This window comes from Drosophila miranda (genome assembly GCF_003369915.1).
Source record: "Drosophila miranda strain MSH22 chromosome Y unlocalized genomic scaffold, D.miranda_PacBio2.1 Contig_Y2_pilon, whole genome shotgun sequence".
Taxonomy (NCBI): domain Eukaryota; kingdom Metazoa; phylum Arthropoda; class Insecta; order Diptera; family Drosophilidae; genus Drosophila; species Drosophila miranda.
Genome location: NW_022881614.1, coordinates 18,475,467 through 18,495,694, shown reverse-complemented (window position 1 = coordinate 18,495,694; position 20,228 = coordinate 18,475,467). Strand labels below are relative to the sequence as shown.

At 48.8% G+C, this 20,228-nt stretch overlaps 6 protein-coding genes and 2 pseudogenes across 7 annotated transcripts; 2 read left to right on the top strand and 6 right to left on the bottom strand.

Annotated features, from left to right (window-relative positions):
• Positions 1-186: 186 nt before the first annotated feature.
• Positions 187-1,163, bottom strand: LOC117192274. Its single transcript, XM_033396930.1, has 2 exons — positions 653-1,163; positions 187-595 (listed from the first exon to the last, which is right to left on the bottom strand). Exons 1-2 carry the CDS (start codon positions 927-929, stop codon positions 309-311), a joined length of 564 nt encoding a protein of 187 aa, XP_033252821.1. The 5' UTR covers positions 930-1,163; the 3' UTR covers positions 187-308.
• An 8,376-nt stretch (positions 1,164-9,539) lies between these two features.
• On the top strand, positions 9,540-10,385 carry LOC117192557 (39S ribosomal protein L54, mitochondrial-like). The gene is given in 3 exon segments (XM_033397259.1): positions 9,540-9,773; positions 9,835-9,968; positions 10,029-10,385. Coding segments are annotated over 3 exon segments (399 nt in total). The 5' UTR covers positions 9,540-9,670; the 3' UTR covers positions 10,191-10,385.
• A 92-nt stretch (positions 10,386-10,477) lies between these two features.
• LOC117192554 lies at positions 10,478-12,034 on the top strand (annotated as a pseudogene).
• Positions 12,035-12,050: 16 nt separating this feature from the next.
• LOC108158859 (chitinase-like protein 3) lies at positions 12,051-13,946 on the bottom strand. Its single transcript, XM_017291590.2, has 4 exons — positions 13,651-13,946; positions 13,406-13,582; positions 13,063-13,330; positions 12,051-12,992 (listed from the first exon to the last, which is right to left on the bottom strand). The coding sequence occupies exons 1-4, from the start codon at positions 13,715-13,717 to the stop codon at positions 12,095-12,097; spliced, it is 1,410 nt and encodes a 469-aa protein (XP_017147079.2). The 5' UTR covers positions 13,718-13,946; the 3' UTR covers positions 12,051-12,094.
• Positions 13,947-14,220: 274 nt separating this feature from the next.
• LOC117193820 (endochitinase-like) lies at positions 14,221-14,829 on the bottom strand (the record flags this gene model as incomplete). The annotated part of the gene is made up of 1 exon (XM_033398531.1): positions 14,221-14,829. A coding segment is annotated over one exon (474 nt), but the record flags the coding sequence as incomplete, so codon positions are not given.
• LOC117192556 (probable chitinase 2) lies at positions 14,807-16,028 on the bottom strand. 2 transcript variants are annotated; one of them, XM_033397258.1, is made up of 4 exons: positions 15,862-16,028; positions 15,626-15,797; positions 15,298-15,565; positions 14,807-15,226 (listed from the first exon to the last, which is right to left on the bottom strand). In XM_033397258.1, the coding sequence occupies exons 2-4, from the start codon at positions 15,777-15,779 to the stop codon at positions 14,830-14,832; spliced, it is 819 nt and encodes a 272-aa protein (XP_033253149.1). In that variant the 5' UTR covers positions 15,780-15,797; positions 15,862-16,028; the 3' UTR covers positions 14,807-14,829. The 2 variants fall into 2 exon arrangements, with proteins under 2 accessions (XP_033253149.1, XP_033253148.1); XM_033397257.1 differs by having other exon boundaries at positions 15,626-15,802; positions 15,862-16,024.
• Positions 16,029-16,347: 319 nt separating this feature from the next.
• LOC117192555 lies at positions 16,348-18,195 on the bottom strand (annotated as a pseudogene).
• Positions 18,196-18,842: 647 nt separating this feature from the next.
• LOC117193264 (acidic mammalian chitinase-like) lies at positions 18,843-19,966 on the bottom strand. The gene is made up of 2 exons (XM_033398003.1): positions 19,513-19,966; positions 18,843-19,446 (listed from the first exon to the last, which is right to left on the bottom strand). The coding sequence occupies exons 1-2, from the start codon at positions 19,947-19,949 to the stop codon at positions 18,876-18,878; spliced, it is 1,008 nt and encodes a 335-aa protein (XP_033253894.1). The 5' UTR covers positions 19,950-19,966; the 3' UTR covers positions 18,843-18,875.
• Between the last annotated feature and the right edge of the window lie 262 nt (positions 19,967-20,228).

Below are 20,228 nucleotides of genomic sequence, written 5' to 3'. Positions count from 1 at the left end.
GTTTCAACTATTTTTAGAGTCCACAGCCACAGTAACACCTCAATAGTACTACCTACATTCATCCCGTCAAGTTTACTCAACTCAAACACTTCCCGATTACTAGCATAGGAAGCAAAATAATTGACATTTTAGCCAGCTTTTCAATAACGAAAGACTTTAATTTTTTTAAAACAACAACAATAAATGTGTAATTAAAATAACTTAAATATTAAACATTTAAGATTGCTTGAATTAGTAAAATTTAATGAGAATAAACTAACTAAATCGGAAATTGTTACTACATTTCTATAACCCATTTAATGGCTCTTTCAGTGTCCTGCCTCCTGTGGTTGTGGTCGTTCGTTTAGGGGCTGTTCATAAATCCTCTTCGTTACGTTGTCCTGCTGCGAGGCTTCTGTTTGCTGTTGCGGATTGGGCAATATGGCATTCTCCCACTGCTGTGGGCTATGAGCCTCGGGCAGAACATAGTCTAGCTCGGACTTTTCGGATTTCTTGAGGAGAAAACGCTTATCTGGATTACGCTTTGTTTCCAGTTCCAGACGGTCAATCAGCCAGCCTTTGTCTGGTAGATTGGTCGCCCAGAAGTACAGGGTTCCTGCAGAGAAGTGGTGAAATTCTCAGTAAAGGTACATCTTCTGTTCCTTTAGCTTACCTTTGTCGTTGCTGCCATGCACTGAGACCTCCAATTGTGCCTTCTCCGCATTGCAGTTGTTATTTGCGTTGGAAAGATCAATGCCCGATTCTCTTATAGGTTCACCCAACAGCTTCACAGCTCCCTTGGCACTGATGGCCAGCTTGTAGTAATCACAGGATCTGACGCGATCCTCCATCCTCCAGCGCATGTACATGACCGCTGATATGGATGCAACAGCGCCGTAAACGCATATGTTTCCCAGGGTCTTGTTGGAGGGCATTCGAAATCCCGGCATTTTTGATTATATTATTTTTTTTGTACTTGTGTAATTTGTTATAACCGGCGCTGACATAGAGGTGGAATTGGGTTCATTCGATAGTATTGATGGTTCACTGACTAGGGGATATCTGATAAAAAAGAATCAGAGACATTTAGTACAACTTCCGTTTATATATTCCCATTTGGCATGAGATTTAATGTATTAACTTAAAAAGAAGGAAAAGGCAAATTTTGTTATGGGCGGTTTTGGAGAGAGCCGATAGGTATCAGGGCTGGAGAAGAAAGAGACAGCGGCATCTACAGTGGATCCTGGGAAGCAGTGGCAGAGTTGCGTGGGAGAAAAGGAAACGGGGCGAGGAAGAAAAAAAAGAAGAGTTTCCGGTGGAGAAGAGTGGAGGCCGCACGTGCCCTGAAAGAAAAAAAGGAAACAAAATCGGTGATCGTTGAGACGACGATCCCCCCAAGACATCAGCGGCAGGCATCAACATCAGCAGAAGCGGCGGACATCGGCAGCAGCATCCCGGTACTGGCCAGGCTGGAAAACTGATGCGAGAACCGTCAGCGGAGCACCGGCACCAAGGAACCGTCAGCGGAGCACCGACTGGAGACACGTTTCTGTCCCCACACACCAGCCCCCCCCGGGGAAAGAATCCGGACTTCAAAGCAGAAATCCACACACACGATTCACACACACCCACCTTCATCCACCCACATCACACACAACCCACGCATGTATACCCTCATTCATAACACATCACATAACATCACCACATTTCGCACATCTACCCCCGTCCGACCCACAATTAAACAATATATCACGATCATATAAAAAAACACCACGATCAAACGTAAACATCAGCAAGCATCAGGAAGCAACAACTTCTATCAAAGGGGGCTGCCAACTCGGCCGAAATAGGGTTTATTTTTTTTTGTTAGTATTTTTGTGTTAGTATTTGTTTCCTTTATATAAACCTAGATTATTTATTATTATTAATTAATAATGTTCAAGATAAATAAGAAAATATAATGGATATAAAAGGAATATTTGAAGAGAGTCATGAGTGAATAGAAAACGGTAGTTGGGTGGGACGAGAGCGAGAAGAAGAGCGGGACCCTGAATATGAAAAGGGAGCGAATTCAAAAGGTGGCGCTCATGGAAGGGTGGGACCCTGCTAGGGATAACGAAACCAACTATCCCCGCTGACGAAAGTGCCAACGAGGACAAGATTTGTTTTTTTTGTATGTTTTTTTGTTTTGTTCAATCCGTCCCCTGGCTTATCGGGTCGGAAGCACCCCTGACTTCCCCGTGAGCTAGCTGGGAACGATAGGCCAGGGTGGCAAAGAGGCGGATCATAACAAATGGCGCCCAATGGTAATAGAAGGGATCGATTTTAAACGCGAGTCTTAAAGACACGGTGTAAAATGGAACCCTGGTAGAACGAAACTCAGCCGGTCCGCGAGCCGGGAATAAATCCTAGCCGTCGTAGCCGCTGAGATGAGTAGAAGAGAGGAAAATGGACATGGTAGTTATGTATCGGAGGTAGAAGGGAAGGAAGTGTGTGTCCCGAGTTGTGGTCCAGGTATTACCAGGTGGTAGTAGCCTCGTTGTCCGACTCGTGGAGCTCGCTGTCTGGATCTGAAAAGAGGAAGAGGTGCCGGAGGATCTGTCGAGTCGTGGTCCGGGTTATGTCCAGAGGCATTAACGTCGTTGTCCGATTCTGGGGGAGCCACGGTGATCTGAGGGAGGAAACAGCGAAGGGAGTTGGCACTTAGAAAAAGTAAGCGAAGGTAAATAGCAAGGGGAAAAGAAGGGAGTCCGCTCACCTGCAAAACAATTAATGCAGTTGTCTCTCGTCCCACCAAACAAATTAAAGGTGAATTTTTGTCTGAAGCAGTTTGGGAATTATATGTTTTTTTTGTTAGTGATTTAGCAGACTATTGGAAAGCCGAAGCAAGAAAACCCAAAGGGAAATAATTTTTTTTGAGGACTGACGATTCTCGCTAGCATTGTTTAAAAGCAATTTTAGAAGTAGGCATTAGGCAAGTCATCGGAAAAAGAGTTTTTGTTTGGGAGAGGAAGTATTTAGTTATTTAGTGTGGCATTTAATTAGGCGATTAATTGTAGATGTAGGTGTTTATTTATTTGATTGAATCAGTTTGGATATTTAGATTTATCAATTTATTGATTTAAATTAACCGATGTATGTATTTAGATTTATTTATTTGGTTATCTAAACATGGAATTAATTATTCGCTTATTTATTTATTGCACTATTTATTTATTTGTTTTCTCGTTTCGATTGAAGGTATTGAGGATTAATTAGCCAGGAACTAGGTGTTTAGTGGAGTAGGGTAGTCAGATAATAAACAATCCAATTTATTTATCACCAAGATAGTTAAGTAGATAGGGAATAGACGAAGGAAAGGAGTACGTTAGGAAAATTGGTTGATGAGTGACCCAAAGATTTTTAAAGGGTCGGGAAAGACAAGGCGTAGCCCAGAGGCACAGCGCAGGTACCAGCCGTACAACATGCCGACGACTCGGTCCCAGGACGGTAAAGACGGCAGTAGGCCGGAAGAGCCGTCGCAAGTGGCGGAAAACGTACATGCGGGGTTGTACCAGGAGGACCCAGAGGCCGGAGCGGTAGGAGGTCAACAGCGAACCCGTAAGGACCTGGTGTTACCGTCCGAGTTAAGCTCAGCCGTGAACGCAGCCTTAGCCCAAGCACAGGAGACCTACCGAGCGTCGCTCGGGCAGCAAATGGAAGCGCTGAGATCGTCAATGCAAGCAGACATGCTAGAGTTCATGCGAGAGATCAACGCTGTGGTGGGTTCGTTAAAAGCGGAGCGAACGGCGAGTGATGCGAATGGAAGGAATCGGGGATCAAATGCAACCAGTCTGGGAGGAGGGCAACAGGAAGCACCCGGGAACCAGCAAGCACATCCAACGCACTTGTTCGTGGACAACCGAACATTGGAGGCCGATCAGAGGACCCAAGCCGATCAGAGACCCGTGGAGGAGTGGCTGTTCAACGGGATGGGCGCAGGAGCAAACCCTAACAGGAATCGACCGAGTTTCGGAGAGGCTAGGCAGGAGCAAGTGCAGATACGAAGATGGGGACTTAGCTTCGACGGCGATCCAAAGGGGATGCCCATGGCGGAATTCATATTCCGGGTGGAGCATCTACAGACGTCTTACCAGGTACCGTGGGCGGAGGTGTTGAAAGCCTTTCACACATTGGTCAGTGGCCACGCAAGGGATTGGTACTGGATGCATGTGCGGACGGTAGGAATGCCGGACTGGCCGAATCTGAGATATGGTCTCCAGCAGCAGTTTCAAGTTCGTCGGACAGAGTTCGAGCGAGAGCAAGAGCTCAGGGAACGCCGACAACGCCACGGGGAGTCGGCGGACCAGTACATCCAGGAGATGTTGGTGTTGAGGTCGAGATTGCTGAATCCGTTCTCGGATTATGATCTAATAAAGATCATAAAGATCAATATTAGGGATGCAATTTCGAGGGTGATTTATCCAATGCAGATACCAAATCTCCAGAAGCTGCGAGAAGAGTGTGCGGACGCCGAGAAACTGCTGGCGACGCGATGGACAAGGAGCGGTCCAGACCATGGGGGTAGTAGGCGCAGGGAAGATCACAAAGTACATGAATTGGATGCGAACACTCACGACCCGGAGGAACAGACCGAGGCATTGGATGCTGTCCATAGGACGAGGGAATCCGGAGGCGACCGCACCCAGCTGAAGTGCTGGAATTGCGCTCAGCCGGGTCACACCTATTTTGAGTGTGAGTCGGCCGTACGTAACCTGTTCTGCTACAAGTGCGGGCTGGCCGGGGTCATCCTCCCTAAATGTCCTAAATGTCGGCCGGGAAACGCGAAAAGGAGCACGACGCAATTGGAGGAGTCGAGTTCCACGTCGCCGCGAAGCAGCCAATAGATAGGCCCTCCAACGTTAAATTAGATACCCCTAAGGAAAGAAGTAGCAATAAGAATATTTACACTACCATATATAAGGTTAACCAAGCGGTATTACCCGAAGCTAGATGGTCCGAGCGCAAGCCGATAAAGGAAAGACAGCGGCAGTACGAACGGGCCAGGAATCGGATAATGGGGGACGAACTCGATGAGAGTATCCGAACGGGAGCAGTCAGAGCACAGCGGGCTCGGGACAGGTTTCAGGGGCGAAAGAGAAGGCGGCTCCAGGTGTGTGCTGCAGTCCACTCGGCAATTCGTCAGGATGACAGGCCATTCGCACGAGTGAAGTTGGGACCGAGGACGCTGATGGGACTACTGGATACAGGGGCATCGGTGAGCCTTCTGGGGAAAGGTGGCCTGGAACTGATAGGAGAATTGGAGCTGAAACTTCAAGACAAAGAAATTCTCAGTACAAACAGCGGGCGGCACTCCTCATAAAATACTGGGACATGTGTCGACAGTAATGACGTATGGAGGCCAGAAGCAGACTATGGAGTTGTTCCTGTGTCCCTCGCTGAAACAACCGCTGTACCTAGGGGTCGATTTCTGGCGGAAGTTTGGTCTGGCTCCGCATATAGTAGGCCTAGAACGACACAAGGAATTAGCCGAAATTGATGCTGAGGTGCTGACTAGGAGTAGACCAACGGAACCGCACGAATTCACGCACACGCAGCAGACACGTCTGGACCAGGTGAAGAACAACTTCAGGGCATTCGACACACATGGTTTGGGAAGAACGACGCTCGAAAGGCACGAAATTCAATTAATCGAGGGAGCCGTACCCGTAAAGGAGCGATTCTACCCGGTGTCTCCCGCGGTGCAAGAGCTGTTGTTTGCCGAGGTGGACGAAATGTTGCGCCTCGGAGTCATCGAAACCAGCGAGAGCCCGTGGAGCAACCGCGTGACGCTGGTACGTAAGCCGGGAAAAAACCGATTGTGTCTGGATGCGCGGAAACTAAACAAATTAACCGTGAAGGATGCTTACCCGCTGCAGAGCATCGAGTCAATTCTGAGCCGCGTAGAGGATACGGTGTACATCAGCAGCATCGATTTAAAGCACGCATTTTGGCAGATAGAGCTGGAGCCTGAAAGTCGGATGTACACAGCATTCACGGTGCCGGGCAGACCACTCTATCAATTTAAATCGATGCCCTTCGGGTTGTGCAATGCAGCCCAACGGCTGTGTCGGTTGATGGATCGAGTAATTCCACAACGACTCCGAAGCCATGTCTTTGTATACTTAGACGATCTACTGGTTATTTCCCGGACGTTTGAGGAGCATATACACCTGTTAGAGGAAGTGGCCAAGTGTCTCAAGGAGGCAAACCTGACAATTGGAAGAAAAAAATCGAAATTCGGCTATAAATATTTAAAGGATTTAGGGTACATCGTAGGCGACGGCGCACTTAGGACAGATCCGGAGAAAGTACAGGCGATCACCCAAATACCAATGCCAAGGAACGTGAGACAAATCCGGAGATTTTTGGGGACAGCTGGCTGGTATCGGCGGTTTATCCGAAATTTCTCGGCACTCTCGGCTCCTCTGACAGACTGTCTGAAAGGAAAAGGGCAATTTAAGCTGACGGAGGAGGCAGGAAAATCGTTCGAGGAGCTCAAAAAAGCACTTACCAGTGACCCCGTGCTACATCATCCAGACTTTAAGAAGCACTTCTTCATCCAGTGTGATGCGAGCCACGTGGGGATTGGAGCAGTTCTCTTCCAGAGGGATGATGAAGGAGCAGAGCACCCGATTGCATTCTTTTCGGCGAAGCTAAGAGGGGCACAGCTCAACTATAGCGTGCCAGAGAAGGAGTGTCTGGCGGCGGTAAGAGCCATAGAGAAGTGCCGTGCATACGTAGAACTGATGCCATTCACGGTGATAACAGATCACGCGAGTTTGCAGTGGCTCATGCGATTCAAAGCACTGGATGGGAGGCTAGCCAGGTGGTCGTTGGCTCTCCAGGCTTATGACTTCGAAATCGAGCACAGCAAAGGAAAGGAAAATATCGTCGCCGATATGCTGTCAACGTCCCTTTGACGTGGACGCTATCGACTTCCTGGAGTTCGACACCACAGCCTTCGAGGATGAAGAATACCGAAGAAAAATTGAGTCGGTCCAGAGCGATGAGGATGAATTCCCAGACCTGAAGGTGGAGGAAGGACTGCTGTTTAAGCGCACACAATTTGGCCGGCCGGAATTAGAGGAGTTTTCGTGGAAGCTATGGATCCCGGAAGCCCTGAAGAGCACACTGATCCAACAGGCGCACGACAGCGATGTGGCAATGCATGGAGGAATCGCGAGGACACTGGGACGGCTGCGACAGTTATATTATTGGCCCCGGATGACCGTGCAGGTGAAGGCATATGTGGCTGATTGTAACACCTGCAAAGAAAAAAAACATTCAACACAGGTTCACCGTCCACTCATGGGGGCCGAAACCAGAACCGAGAGGCCGATTCAAAAACTGTACCTGGATTTCCTGGGTCCATATCCGAGGACTCGAAGTGGCAATGTGGTCATACTAATAGTCCTCGATCACATGTCCAGATATGTCTGGTTGAAGGCTTTGTCTAAGGCGACGTCTTCGGCCGTGATCCGATTCTTGCACGCCGAGGTCTTCGCGCAGTTTGGCGTGCCTGAAATAGTGCATACCGATAATGGAAAGCAGTTTGTGTCAGCTGAATTCTCTCAATTCCTGGATAGGAGAAGCATAACGCACCTGAAGTCGGGAACTATGCACCGCAGGCGAACGCGGCCGAACGAGTGAACCAGACTGTACTGGCAGCAATAAGGACATACGCTAGTGAGGATCACACGCGCTGGGACGAGAAGCTGACGGAGATCCAGTGTGTGGCTAGGAGCGCTATACACACGGGTATCGGGACGTCGCCATACTTTGTGTTGTTTGGGCAGCACATGTTTACTAGCGGCCGAGATTATAAATTGGCACGCAGACTGGGCGCCCTAAATGATGCACAAATGTCACCCTTGGCGAGGAGTGACAAGATGGAGATAGTCCGAGATGAGGTCCGAGGAAACTCTCATGAAGCCTACAACAGAGCGAAGAACAGGTATAATCGAAAAGCTCGAGAAATTATGTACTCACCGGGTCAGGAGATATATAAGCGGAATTTCGTGTTGAGCAAATTTAAAAACAACATCAACGCGAGGTTCAGCCCAAAATACGTCAAGTGCCGAGTGATCCGGAGTATGGGCAACAGTCTGTACGAGCTGGAGACGTTGCAAGGCTCACGTATTGGGGTGTTTCACGCAAAGGATCTGAAGCAGTAGCCCAGGCATCTCAGTCGATGGAGCCAGAGACTCTCAATCTCAGGGTGTGGGCGATGGCCTACGTTTGGGGCCCCTTAATTGAAAAAGCCCGCCAGCTTGGCACTCCCGTTTCGGCGGAGTAATCCTGGAAACGGTAGTGTGGTGTTATGGGCGGTTTTGGAGAGAGCCGATAGGTATCAGGGCTGGAGAAGAAAGAGACAGCGGCATCTACAGTGGATCCTGGGAAGCAGTGGCAGAGTTGCGTGGGAGAAAAGGAAACGGGGCGAGGAAGAAAAAAAAGAAGAGTTTCCGGTGGAGAAGAGTGGAGGCCGCACGTGCCCTGAAAGAAAAAAAGGAAACAAAATCGGTGATCGTTGAGACGACGATCCCACCAAGACATCAGCGGCAGGCATCAACATCAGCAGAAGCGGCGGACATCGGCAGCAGCATCCCGGTACTGGCCAGGCTGGAAAACTGATGCGAGAACCGTCAGCGGAGCACCGGCACCAAGGAACCGTCAGCGGAGCACCGACTGGAGACACGTTTCTGTCCCCACACACCAGCCCCCCCCCCCCCCGGGGAAAGAATCCGGACTTCAAAGCAGAAATACACCCACACGATTCACACACACCCACCTTCATCCACCCACATCACACACAACCCACGCATGTATACCCTCATTCACATAACATCACCACATTTTGCACATCTACACCCGTCCGACCCACAATTAAACAATATATCACGATCATATAAAAAAACACCACGATCAAACGTAAACATCAGCAAGCATCAGGAAGCAACAACTTCTATCAAAGGGGGCTGCCAACTCGGCCGAAATAGGGTTTATTTTTTTTTTGTTAGTATTTTTGGGTTAGTATTTGTTTCCTTTATATAAACCTAGATTATTAATTATTATTAATTAATAATGTTCAAGATAAATAAGAAAATATAATGGATATAAAAGGAATATTTGAAAAGAGTCATGAGTGAATAGAAAACGGTAGTTGGGTGGGACGAGAGCGAGAAGAAGAGCGGGACCCTGAATATGAAAAGGGAGCGAATTCAAAAGGTGGCGCTCATGGAAGGGTGGGACCCTGCTAGGGATAACGAAACCAACTATCACCGCTGACGAAAGTGCCAACGAGGACAAGTCTGTCCTATAAATTAGATTTGTTTTTTTTGTATGTTTTTTTGTTTTGTTCAATCCGTCCCCTGACTTATCGGGTCGGAAACACCCCTGACTTCCCCGTGAGCTAGCTGGGAACGATAGGCCAGGGTGGCAAAGAGGCGGATCATAACAATTTATGTCGGAGTTTAAATTTGATTAGCGATATATCTCGTGAGAGTCCATCTCTATGTTGTGGCGTGGCCATACCTTCGCATACCAGGGCTGGAGTGTTGCCGCGTTCGCAGATTATACAACAAAACAGAAGTTTCAGCAATTAAATGGTTATTTTTCAATTAAATTGAAGCGAAACCAGGAGTGCATAAATATGAGTAGCTTAACTGCGGCATTAGCTATGCTGAGATAGCGTGTGATCGCTCCAGCACTGGCAACATCAACACGTTGTTACGCTGCCAAGCCGGCGGCACCAGGTGAGCCTCAATCTCAGAAATCGTAAATCAGATCAACTCTACCTTTATCCGTGCAATGCAGCGGCGAAAAAGAAGAAGCTGGGAAAGCTTGGACCCATTATGGAAAAGAAGGTCATTCCAGTAGAAACAGACGCCAACAAACTGGTGGGCTATGTTTGTGGCAGTAACTACCTAAAGACTGGCCAGGACGTCGAGGTGAGTGCCCCGGAGAGGGTATGAGACTATCAAGCTCCCATCGTTTTGGTGTACCTTCAGATCAAACCGGATGCAGAATACCCCGACTGGCTGTGGACCCTTAACACAGAGCGGATAATACCCCTGGACGAGCTCGATCCCAATTCGAAGCAATACTGGAGACGGCTGCGAAAGCTGGCCCTGCGCCGCAACAATCAACTCTCCAAGCTGAAGAAGTTCTAGAGGCTCTCGTCGTCGCTGGGTTTGGGCCAGCGCTAGCGTTTAGTTATTATTGTTTCGGAGACCAGGCATTGGCCTTCAACCTCCTTAAGTGTGTAATCGTGTTGGACCTGTGTTTGCCTTGCTGTCCGGCGCAAGTATATGAACACTTCGATTATGTTCTTTGCTAAAGTAAATAACGTAAATACATTTTACAACGACTTGCACTCCTTATCAATAATCTCGTTCGTATAAAAGTCGCAATCTCGACGGAAAGTTCGATCAATGCAGAACGAGTTTCACAAAGAGAAATGTGGATACGATCATCGGAAATTCTAGTGCTGCTGCTTGGGGCAGTCCTGTAGGCTGCATCGTCAGTCGCTCAAGGCAATGTGTCAAGTAAGTAGTCACCATCTACCCTCCGATGGCCAACGATGCCTAATCCCAACGTTTGCAGAGCACTTCGTCTGCTATCAGGGCACCTGGTCAGTGTACCGACCAGGCACAGGCCAGTTCGGTGTAGAGGATATCGATCCGTTTCTGTGCACCCACTAAATATATGCCTTCCTGGGCATCGAGGAGAGCGGACAACTGCGCGTCATCGACTCCTATCTCGACTTGGAGGACAACAGTGGCCGTGGCAACATCAAGAGCTTCAACGCCCTCAAGCTCAAAAATCCCACACTGAAAACGTTGGCGGCCATTGGCGGCTGGAACGAGGGCTCAAAGAAGTTCTCAATCGTGGCCGCAGATGCCGAGAAGCGGGCTCGTTTTGTGAATGATGTGGCCCACTTTCTGCAGCGACACGGCTTCGACGGGCTGGATCTGGACTGGGAATATCCGGGTCAGCGTCATAGCCTGGATAACGAGAATTGCACCAACTATATTACCTTGCTGAAGGAACTTAAAGAGGGGTAATGTATATGGGATGTCTGTTCATAGACTGTTCTGCTGTCTGACACGAGCACTCCACGTTTCCCAGGCTCGAACCCTTTAGCTATATTCTCAGTGCCGCCGTCGGATCAGCTCAGTTCTCTGCCGAAACATCTTATGAAATCCCAGCCATAGTCCCCTATCTGGACCTGATCAATGTGATGGCCTACGATCTTCATGTGCCCTGGTATGAGGTGGTCGGCATCAATGCCCCCTGTATCCCGCTGCCAGCGATAAAAGCGAACGCCAGAAGCAGCTCAATGTGGATGCCATCTTCAAGTACTGGCTGAATGCGGGTGCTCCACCGGAGAAACTGGTTCTTGGTGTCCCCTTTTATGGACGCTCCTTCACCTTGGCTTCGGCCGATAGCCATGAGCCGGGTTCTCCGCACATTGGACGCGGAATTGCTGGAAAATATTCCCGCGAACCGGGCGTTCTAGGCTACAACGAGCTCTGCGAGCTGATGCAGCAGGAGGATTGGACCGAGAAGTGGGAGACGGACCAGCAGGTTCCCTATGCCTACAGGCAGCGTCAGTGGGTGGGCTATGAGAATCCACGCAGTCTCTCAAGGCCCAGTATGTGGTGGATCACCACTTGGGCGGCATCATGATCTGGTCCCTGGAATCCGACGATTTTCATGGCACCTGCGGCCAGGAACGCTGCCCCTTGGTCCACGCGATCAATCGAGTGCTGTTCGGCAGCGACACCCCCACAGGTCTGACTCCCGAACCGAGTAAGGAGTTGGATGAGGAGGAGGAGAAAGAGGGATTCAGCTGCCTGGCTGATGGCCCGACTGGCTTTGTACGTGAACCCCACAACTGCTCCAAGTTCTACTACTGCAATGGAGGGATTACCCACAGCTTCGAATGCCCCACTGGGCTCAGCTTCGCCCCCACACTGACGGCTGTAACTACTCGGCCTCAGTAAAGTGCTAACCATGTCCACATTTTATCCGTTTCGATGTTTTCTATTTGATACACTTAATACTTATCGGGCTATTCGACAATCTTGAGATTCAAAGGCATGTTCTCGAAGTTGTAGAGCGGCTGGCCCGGTCGCCAGGTGACAAAGTTCTGATCACACTTCACCATCGCCTTTGGCATGCATTCGATCCTGGACTCATCGAAGTAGAAGCCCTCCAGGCACTCGTAGTCGATGCGCTCTCCATTGCGGCACTCGTAGTAGAGCTGCCAATCCCAGAGTTGGCGAAAGAACCCATTTTTCGGGCAGAGACCCATTGACTCCGTTGTGGGCTCTTCGGGAGCCAGAATACTGACGTCACCAAGGGCGGTGAGGATGACACGTCCCAGGCTGTGGCTCTCTCCGCACTTGCCGTGATAGTCATCCGAATCGATCGTCCAGGCCATGGCGCCGCCCAGGTTATTTGACTTCAGCAGATGCATCTTCGCCCAGATGCTGCGGGCATTCTCGTAGCTAATCCAATGGTTGCCTTTGTAGGCGTACGGCACCTGTGCCTGCTCATCAAATTTCTGCGTCCACGAGCTTGCGTACATGCACCATTCACCGTAGGTCATAAAGCCGGGCTCGCGGGTCAGGGGTGTCTTGAGGCCCGGACCCTTGCAGGGAGAGCCGACGGTGGTCTTTTCGTTTTCCATGATGTAGGAGCGCACGAAGAGGGGAATGTTTAGGATTAGCTTCGCTGGCGCTTTGCCCAGCTGCTTCCAGAGCTTTACGGATTCAATCACGCTGTTTTCGCCTGAGAGTGGGGCGTTGTAGCTGAGATGCATCTGATACGGATCCCGATTGTCGTGGTGCATTAGGTTAATATAGTTCACATACTGGACCAGTTTGGGAATGTCGTACCACTCTAGGGTGCTCTTGTCAGTTCGCCCCAAAACTGCCACCATCAGAATAAATTGATGCTCCTGGCAACTAGAGAACGGGAAGAACGGGAGCTATTAGTGGTTGCACAAGAGCTGTGCCGTGGCTCAAAGCTACGTACATTATCTTCAGCTCCTCCAGCAATAGAATAAAGTTCTTCCGATCCTCAGGCTTGCCGCCGCGCTGCGTGGGATAACGCCAGTCGATCTGGACGCCATCGAAGCGCCACTCGTACATGAATTCGACCAGCGACGTGAGGAACCTATCCCGCTTGCGAGCGTCCGCTGCCATCTTAGAGAAGTCGCTCGACTCCTCTAGCCATCCGCCTATTGTGAACATTACCTTTTTAACGTTGTCTCGCTTGAGGCGGTGTGCGACATTCAACATATCTGAGGGTACAGTCCGAGAAGGTTAGGTTGAATCCCATCCCCCCATGTACACATGTAGAATTTATCTATTCTCACCATTTTCGACCAGCAGATACTTGTCAGCGATCGTCACTTCGCCAGTCTCCCCATCCACACCCACGCCAGTGCCGTAGACCAAATGCGTGCAGAGCCTGAGATCGATGTTCCAGGAAAAGAACTTGCTCGAATTCTTATAGTAGTAGGACCCCACATCGTATTGGCAGAATATCTGAACTGCGCAAACAATACTTTACTCTCTGGGTTTCCCCTTTACTCCTCTCTCTTTCCGCTCTTGTACTTACAATCCTTCGCCGCACAGCCGTAGATCATGAAGGTCATCAGCACAAACGCACAATTAAGTGACCACATGATGAACACAATTCAAAAGATTAAAACTTGAAATTTACGGGATTAATAATCCAAACAACACAAACAAATATATTCAATTTAACCGATGTATTCGTAACTTTCCCGTTTTATATTCTGTAAATTTTAGATCAGGCGAGTTGAAAAGTTTGGAGTATTATGTGTTTCTGAATAACCGTCCTGGCGATTCTGTTATAGTGAATTCTATCGAATCTAAAAGGCAAAGAAAAGAAATGCAACCAGATTGCTTGGGAAATATGTCAATGAACATTTTTACGCTTTTCTGACAGTAATCGCATCGTATACTGTGTTCTGGATAAAATATCAAATAGAAGTGTTTTCATTTGCCTAGAATCTAAAAGGTATACAAGTCTTGAAGTGCACCAAATAAGGCATGACTGAGGTCGTATAGTAAGTATGTCTATATGCTGTCTTGTCGTTCAGCTTTGACTGAAACTATTGTGGGACCCTTTAGTTGTTTGAAAAGAAAAGCGCAAATTCTTTCAGATATTAGATTTAATATGCTCAGTATCTGGTACAGTATGTTAGTTTGGTTGGTATATGTATGAAAGGTGTGGGCTACTTGACAATTTTAAGAATCAATATGGCGGAAAGGTGTTAGCATCCGTGATGAAACAATTCTACATAGAAAGGGTACTAGCGCATAACTCTCTTGCTTTTAGTGCGGCTTCCAATACCTCACATTTGACCTCTTTCATGGGCCTGCATTCGGACTTGGCCTCGTCGAAGAATTCTTGCCAGCGGCATTCGTAGTCGGATCGTTGGCCAGCTGAGCACACGTAGTAGAGCTGACAATCATTAATGTCGCGAAACACGCCATCTTTCAAAAAGGGTGGTGGTTCTGTTGGAGGATCCCTATCCACCAGGACTGTCTGGGGGTCGAGGGTTTCCAGTATCACCCGTTCCAGGGCGTGTTGCTTTCCGCATTTGCCGGAAAAGTCATCCGCATCGATTGTAGAGGATATTGCGCCACCAAGATTTTGGGACTTCAGCAGCTTCAACTTCTCCGTGATGCTGCGGTTATTCTCGAAGCTAATCCAATGGTTGTCCTTATAGGCATACGGCACCTGTGCCTGCTCGTCAAATTTCTGCGTCTACGTGTCTGCCTGTACGCACCATTCGTTATAGGTCATGAAGCCGGACTTGCGGGTCAGCGGTGTCTTGAGGCCCGGACCCTTGCAGGGAGAACCGACGCTGGTCTTGTGGTTTTCCATAATGTAGGAGCGCACGAAGAGGGGAATGTTCAGAATCAGCTTCCCTGGCGCTTTGCTCAGCTTCTTCCAGAGCTTTACGGATTCAATCACGCCATTTTTGCCAGAGAGTGGGGCGTTGTAGCTGAGATGCATCTGATACGGATCCCGATTGACGTAGAACATCAGGTTGACATAATGCACATGCTGGATCAATTTGGGAATGTCATAGTATTCCAGGGTGCTCTTGTCCGTTCGCCCCAAAACTGTCACCATCAGAATAAATTCATGCCCATCGATCCTAGGAAAGAACGGAATATTGATTAGTGTCTTGACAGCAGCGGAGCGGTATGTAAAGCGTATTTATCGTACATCGTCTTTAACTCTTTTAGCAATAAAATAAAGTTCTTCCGATCCTCAGGCTTGCCGCCGCGCTGCGTGGGATAGCGCCAGTCGATCTGGATGCCGTCCATGCGCCACTCATATATGAAGTCGATCACCGAGGCTATGAACCGTTCCCGTTTGCGAGAGTCCGCTGCCATCTTGGAGAAGTCGCTCGACTCTTCTAGCCATCCGCCGATCGAGACCAGCAATCGCTTAATGTTTTCTCTCCGAGTCATCGAAGCGAAGCTCAGAAGGTCTAAGTATGTTGGTGGTGGTGTTTAGATACGGTTCTATCGATATGCTATAGTATTCTCACCATTATCGAATATTCCATGTCTGTCCGTGATCTTCACACTACCAGTCTCCCCATCCACACCCACGCCAGTGGCGTACACCAAATACGAGCAGAGTCTGGGATCAATTTCCCAGCTACTGAACTTGCTCTCGTCCAAATAGTCGAAAGACGCCATATTGTATTCACAGAATATCTTAACTGCGTAAACAATACATTACTCTCCCTTTACTCCCCTCTCTTTCCCCCCTTGTACTTACATCCCTTCGCCGCACAGCCGCTGATCATAAAGATCATCAGCAAAAACGCACAATTAAGTGACCACATGATGAGCAGAATTCAAAAGAAAAGAAGAAAACTTGAAATTTCGAGTCCAAAGCAAACTTGATCTAAATGTTCTCATCGAAACTTGCTGGTAATGCTAAAAATATATCAGATGGTAGTAGGCAATCCAAGAATGTCGTGTATGAATAATGACAGTGACAGCAGTTTACGAGACTATACTGTGTAATGTGTACCAAATGTGTAACATACATTTCAATGGAATAGCCTTGTAGGGGGAAAATATTATGGATTCGAGAACAATTGCATTATTATTCCGCTTTTCAATAATGCAATATTGAAATTGACTAATGGCTTGTTAAGGCATTATCACTAGACCTGCCGGACCGCCAAGCGGTGAACAAGTGACTAATTTTGAATACTATGAGCACTATTGGCACTAAGTGTCAAGTGTTTTTTGTTTGTTCATGGAATCTAATCGTAATTTGTTTAGTCATAAATCTGGGATTATCTTTCAATCGTTGCAGGGGTCCGGCCAGTATTTTTGGCCACTTAAAGATCTCTGTGTTTATAGTCTGATTAAACTCTGATTTGGTTGTATTTTTGCATTAATTTTAGTAGGGACAGTTGGCCTCTTCCGGCCAATTGTAGGTGTTGATGGATACATCGAAGTGGAGGCCCGGGGTGCACTCGAAATCGTAGCGGAGGCCACCGACGCACTGGTAGAATCTGTTGCAGTCGCTGCTGTGCAGGAAATAACCATCGCTGAAGCAATCTCCAGCTGGGGATCCAGATCCACCACCGCCACCGTCCTGAGTTGGACCAGGAGTGGGAGCTGGTGTCACATTGCCACCACCACCACCTCCGCCGCCGCCGCCGCTCACCTCCTTGCCGAGAGCGCGGTTCATGGTTTTCAGAAGGGGATATGACTCTCCACAGAGGCCGCGGAAGTCGTCCGTCTCAATGGACCACATCATGGCAATGCCCAGGTTGCGCGACTCGACCAGCTTCATCTTCATCTCGATGCTCTCGGGATTATCGTAGCCGATCCACTGATCGCCCTGGAAGGCGTACGGGGCACCATTCTCCTGGTCGAACAGGCTGTTCAAGCAGATCTCGTGGTATCACATGAATCCGTTTTCTCGCGTGTACACGCCAGCGGAGCCAGGGCCAATGCAAGCGGCTCCAGGCCAGTTTTGTGAGGCATCGGCCATCTGGTAGCTGTGACCATAGAAGCCAATGCCCAGGATCAGCTTCTCAGCGGGTGCACCTGTAAAGTAAAGAAGTACCGATTGAGAGGCTAGTTCTGAGTCGGAAAAGGCAGGCTGTTGTGGTTACCTTGGGCCAGCCAGTAGTCAATGGACTCGGTCACCTCGGGCAGGGGCGCATTCAAGCCCAGGTAGCCATCGAGAGCCATGTGGAAGTCGTAGGTCATCACATTGATGAAGGTTAGGAGCTGGGAAATGGCCGGAATATCATAGGAGATTTTCGCCGACTTTTCGGACGCGCCAACAGCAATGCCCAGCTCCAGGCCATACCGATCGTAGCTGTGTTTTAGACGAGAGAGATCTAAGAATGGAGCTCTAATTTCTTCTGGATGTATCGTAGACTCACGTTTCCTTGATCTCACGGAGAAGGGTGACAAAGTTGACGCGATCTGCCTCCTCTTTGCCTCCGCGCTGCCCGGGATATTCCCAGTCGAGGTCCAGACCGTCAAAGCCGTATTGCTGGATAAACGCCAAACTGGTGGAGATAAAGGTGGCACGCTTGCCTGGATCGGCGGCCATTTCCGAGTACTTAATGGAGCCCTCGTTCCACCCACCCACTACAGCCAGGATCTTAAGCTTGGGATTCTGTTGCTTCAGGGCAATGGTCTGACTGATGAAGCCTTTTCGTCCAAAAAAGAGCGAATAGAGAGATCTCCAGGAGGAAAGCTAGCACCTTCAGCAGCTTAGGTCACTTACCCAGTCCATCGTCCATGTCCAGCCAGGTGTCCAGGGACTTGAACTCGTCCCCATCGCCGATCCCGAAGAAGGTGTAGCTGATGTGGGTGCACAGGAAGGGATCGATATCGGAGGGCGTGAACTTGCCATCGCCCGGACGATAGTTGGCCCAGGTGCCCCAATAGCAGTTGACCAGCTCTGCAGGAGATGATGGATCGATAATGGGTTAGGATCAGAGATCTTCCAGCTCCCTTTCCAAACGAACTTACTCTCGCTGGTGGCCTCTTGGCCTAGGCAGAGGCAGAGCACTGCAAATGCCCAGAATGAGTATAGCTTCATGGTATACACGCTCTAAAGATGTTATGACTTAGGGCCTGCTCTGGCGTGGCTTATATAGTGACTCCGATTTCGATTGCCGAAGAGCTCTTATCTATCGGGAAAATGAAGTTCGTTTGTGGCGTAGATAAGTCTCTTAGTGATCGTAATCGCCGTAAAGCAAAACAGTTCCCTGATATATTGTATCCTCCAACGAAATTTCAACTATTCAAGTGCCCATCGACACAAAACACACATCGATATCTCCATGTATTTGAGATTAAATTATGTTAATAAATATTAATTTTGGAAACTGTGTATCCCCCAAAATATGCCACAGCTTGAGAGAGTCACAACTGCTGGATCTTTCAGCTATATGGAATGTCTGTGCCATACGATCGTGGGTATGACTATAAATGTACACAAAGATCAGCAAAGTACGGACAATTGATGTCCATTACCAAGACCTTGGATTGCAAACCAAACAAATGCTTGCTTTATGACTATGATTTAATTAGTCTTAAGCATTCAATGAACTATTCCTCGATCCGTTCCCCCAGTTTCCCCATATCATCGGGGATAGCAATACTCATCTAAAACCAATAAGACAAGTAAGCCATATAGGATTGCTTGTGTGTGATACCCCAACGATTAAGAGAACCAAGAATAATAGCCAGATTGTTTTCAATACATAATTTCTTTAATTATAGTACTTGTACTCGCTCCTAAAGCATTTACCAACGCAACTTCCTGTTGATGGTCTTCAGGAGCGGATAGGACTCGCCGCACTGTCCGCGGTAGTCGTCGGTCTCCAGAGACCAGATCATGGCACCGGCCAGATTCTTGGACAGAGAAAAGTCCATCTTATACTGCACACTGAGGACATTGTCGTAGCTGACCCACTGGTCGCCAGAGTAGGCGTAGGGAGCGGCGTTGTTGTAGTCGAAGACGGTGTACCAGTTGTTCAAACAGATCTCGTTGTAGCCCATGTATCCGCTGTCGCCAGTGTAGGGGCCGGAATTACCGGCTCCGCGGCACGGTGCTTCAGGCCAGTTCTGGGAGGAGTCGGACAGCTGGTAGCTGTGACCGTAAGTACCAACACCGAGGACGAGCTTGTTGGCAGGAGCACCCTGGCTGAGCCAGAAGTTGATGGCATTCTCCACAGCCCACTGGGGAGCGAAGTCATAGGTCATCACGTTGATGAAGTTCACGTGCTGGGCGATGTTGGAGATCTCATAGGAGCCACTGGCCAGCGATTCTCCCGCACCGACAGCGATTCCCAGCTCATAGGCGTAGGGAGCAAAGCTATAGGAGAAAACGGTTGTTTTCAGATAAAGGGAGATTCTTAGGAGATTGGGACTGTGGACTTACGCTTCCTTGATTTCTCGAAGCAGGGTCACAAAGTTGGAGCGGTCGTCCCAGTTGCCACCACGTTGATTGGGGTATTCCCAGTTCAGATCCAAGCCATCGAATCCATTGTTACGCAGCAGGTTGAGGGCCGAGTTGATGAAGTTCTGGCGCTTGAACCAGTCACTGGCCATCGAGGAGTACTTGGTGGATCCCTCGTTCCAGCCGCCGACCACGGCGAGGACCTTCAGATTGGGATTCTGACTCTTCAGACCGACGGCCTGGCTAATGAAGCCCAGATCGTAGTCCAGCCACGTGTCGAGGGAGTTAATATCGCCATTGTCGTTGATCCCGAAGAAGGAATAGCTCAGATGCGTGCACAGACTAGCGTCGATGTTGGAGACATCGAACTTTCCATTGCCGCTGCGGTAGTTCGCCCACGTGCCCCAATAGCAGTTCATGATGCTTGGATTTGGGAAAAGGATATTATCGGATACAACACGACTTATAGTTGCACTCACGTTCAGCACCGATCACCTGGCTCAGGCAGAGGGCGACGAGCAGTGTCAATAGTTTTCCCATTTTAGTAAGGCTGGCTGAGATCGAATCCCTCACTGTATTTATACCTTCCTACCATAGGCCATGGGCCCTATCGTTTTCCCTATCCATATCCTTATCTAGGTAGGTATGCTGATAGCTCCTCCACTCGACTGACAAATTTATTGAAGATTATGTACTCG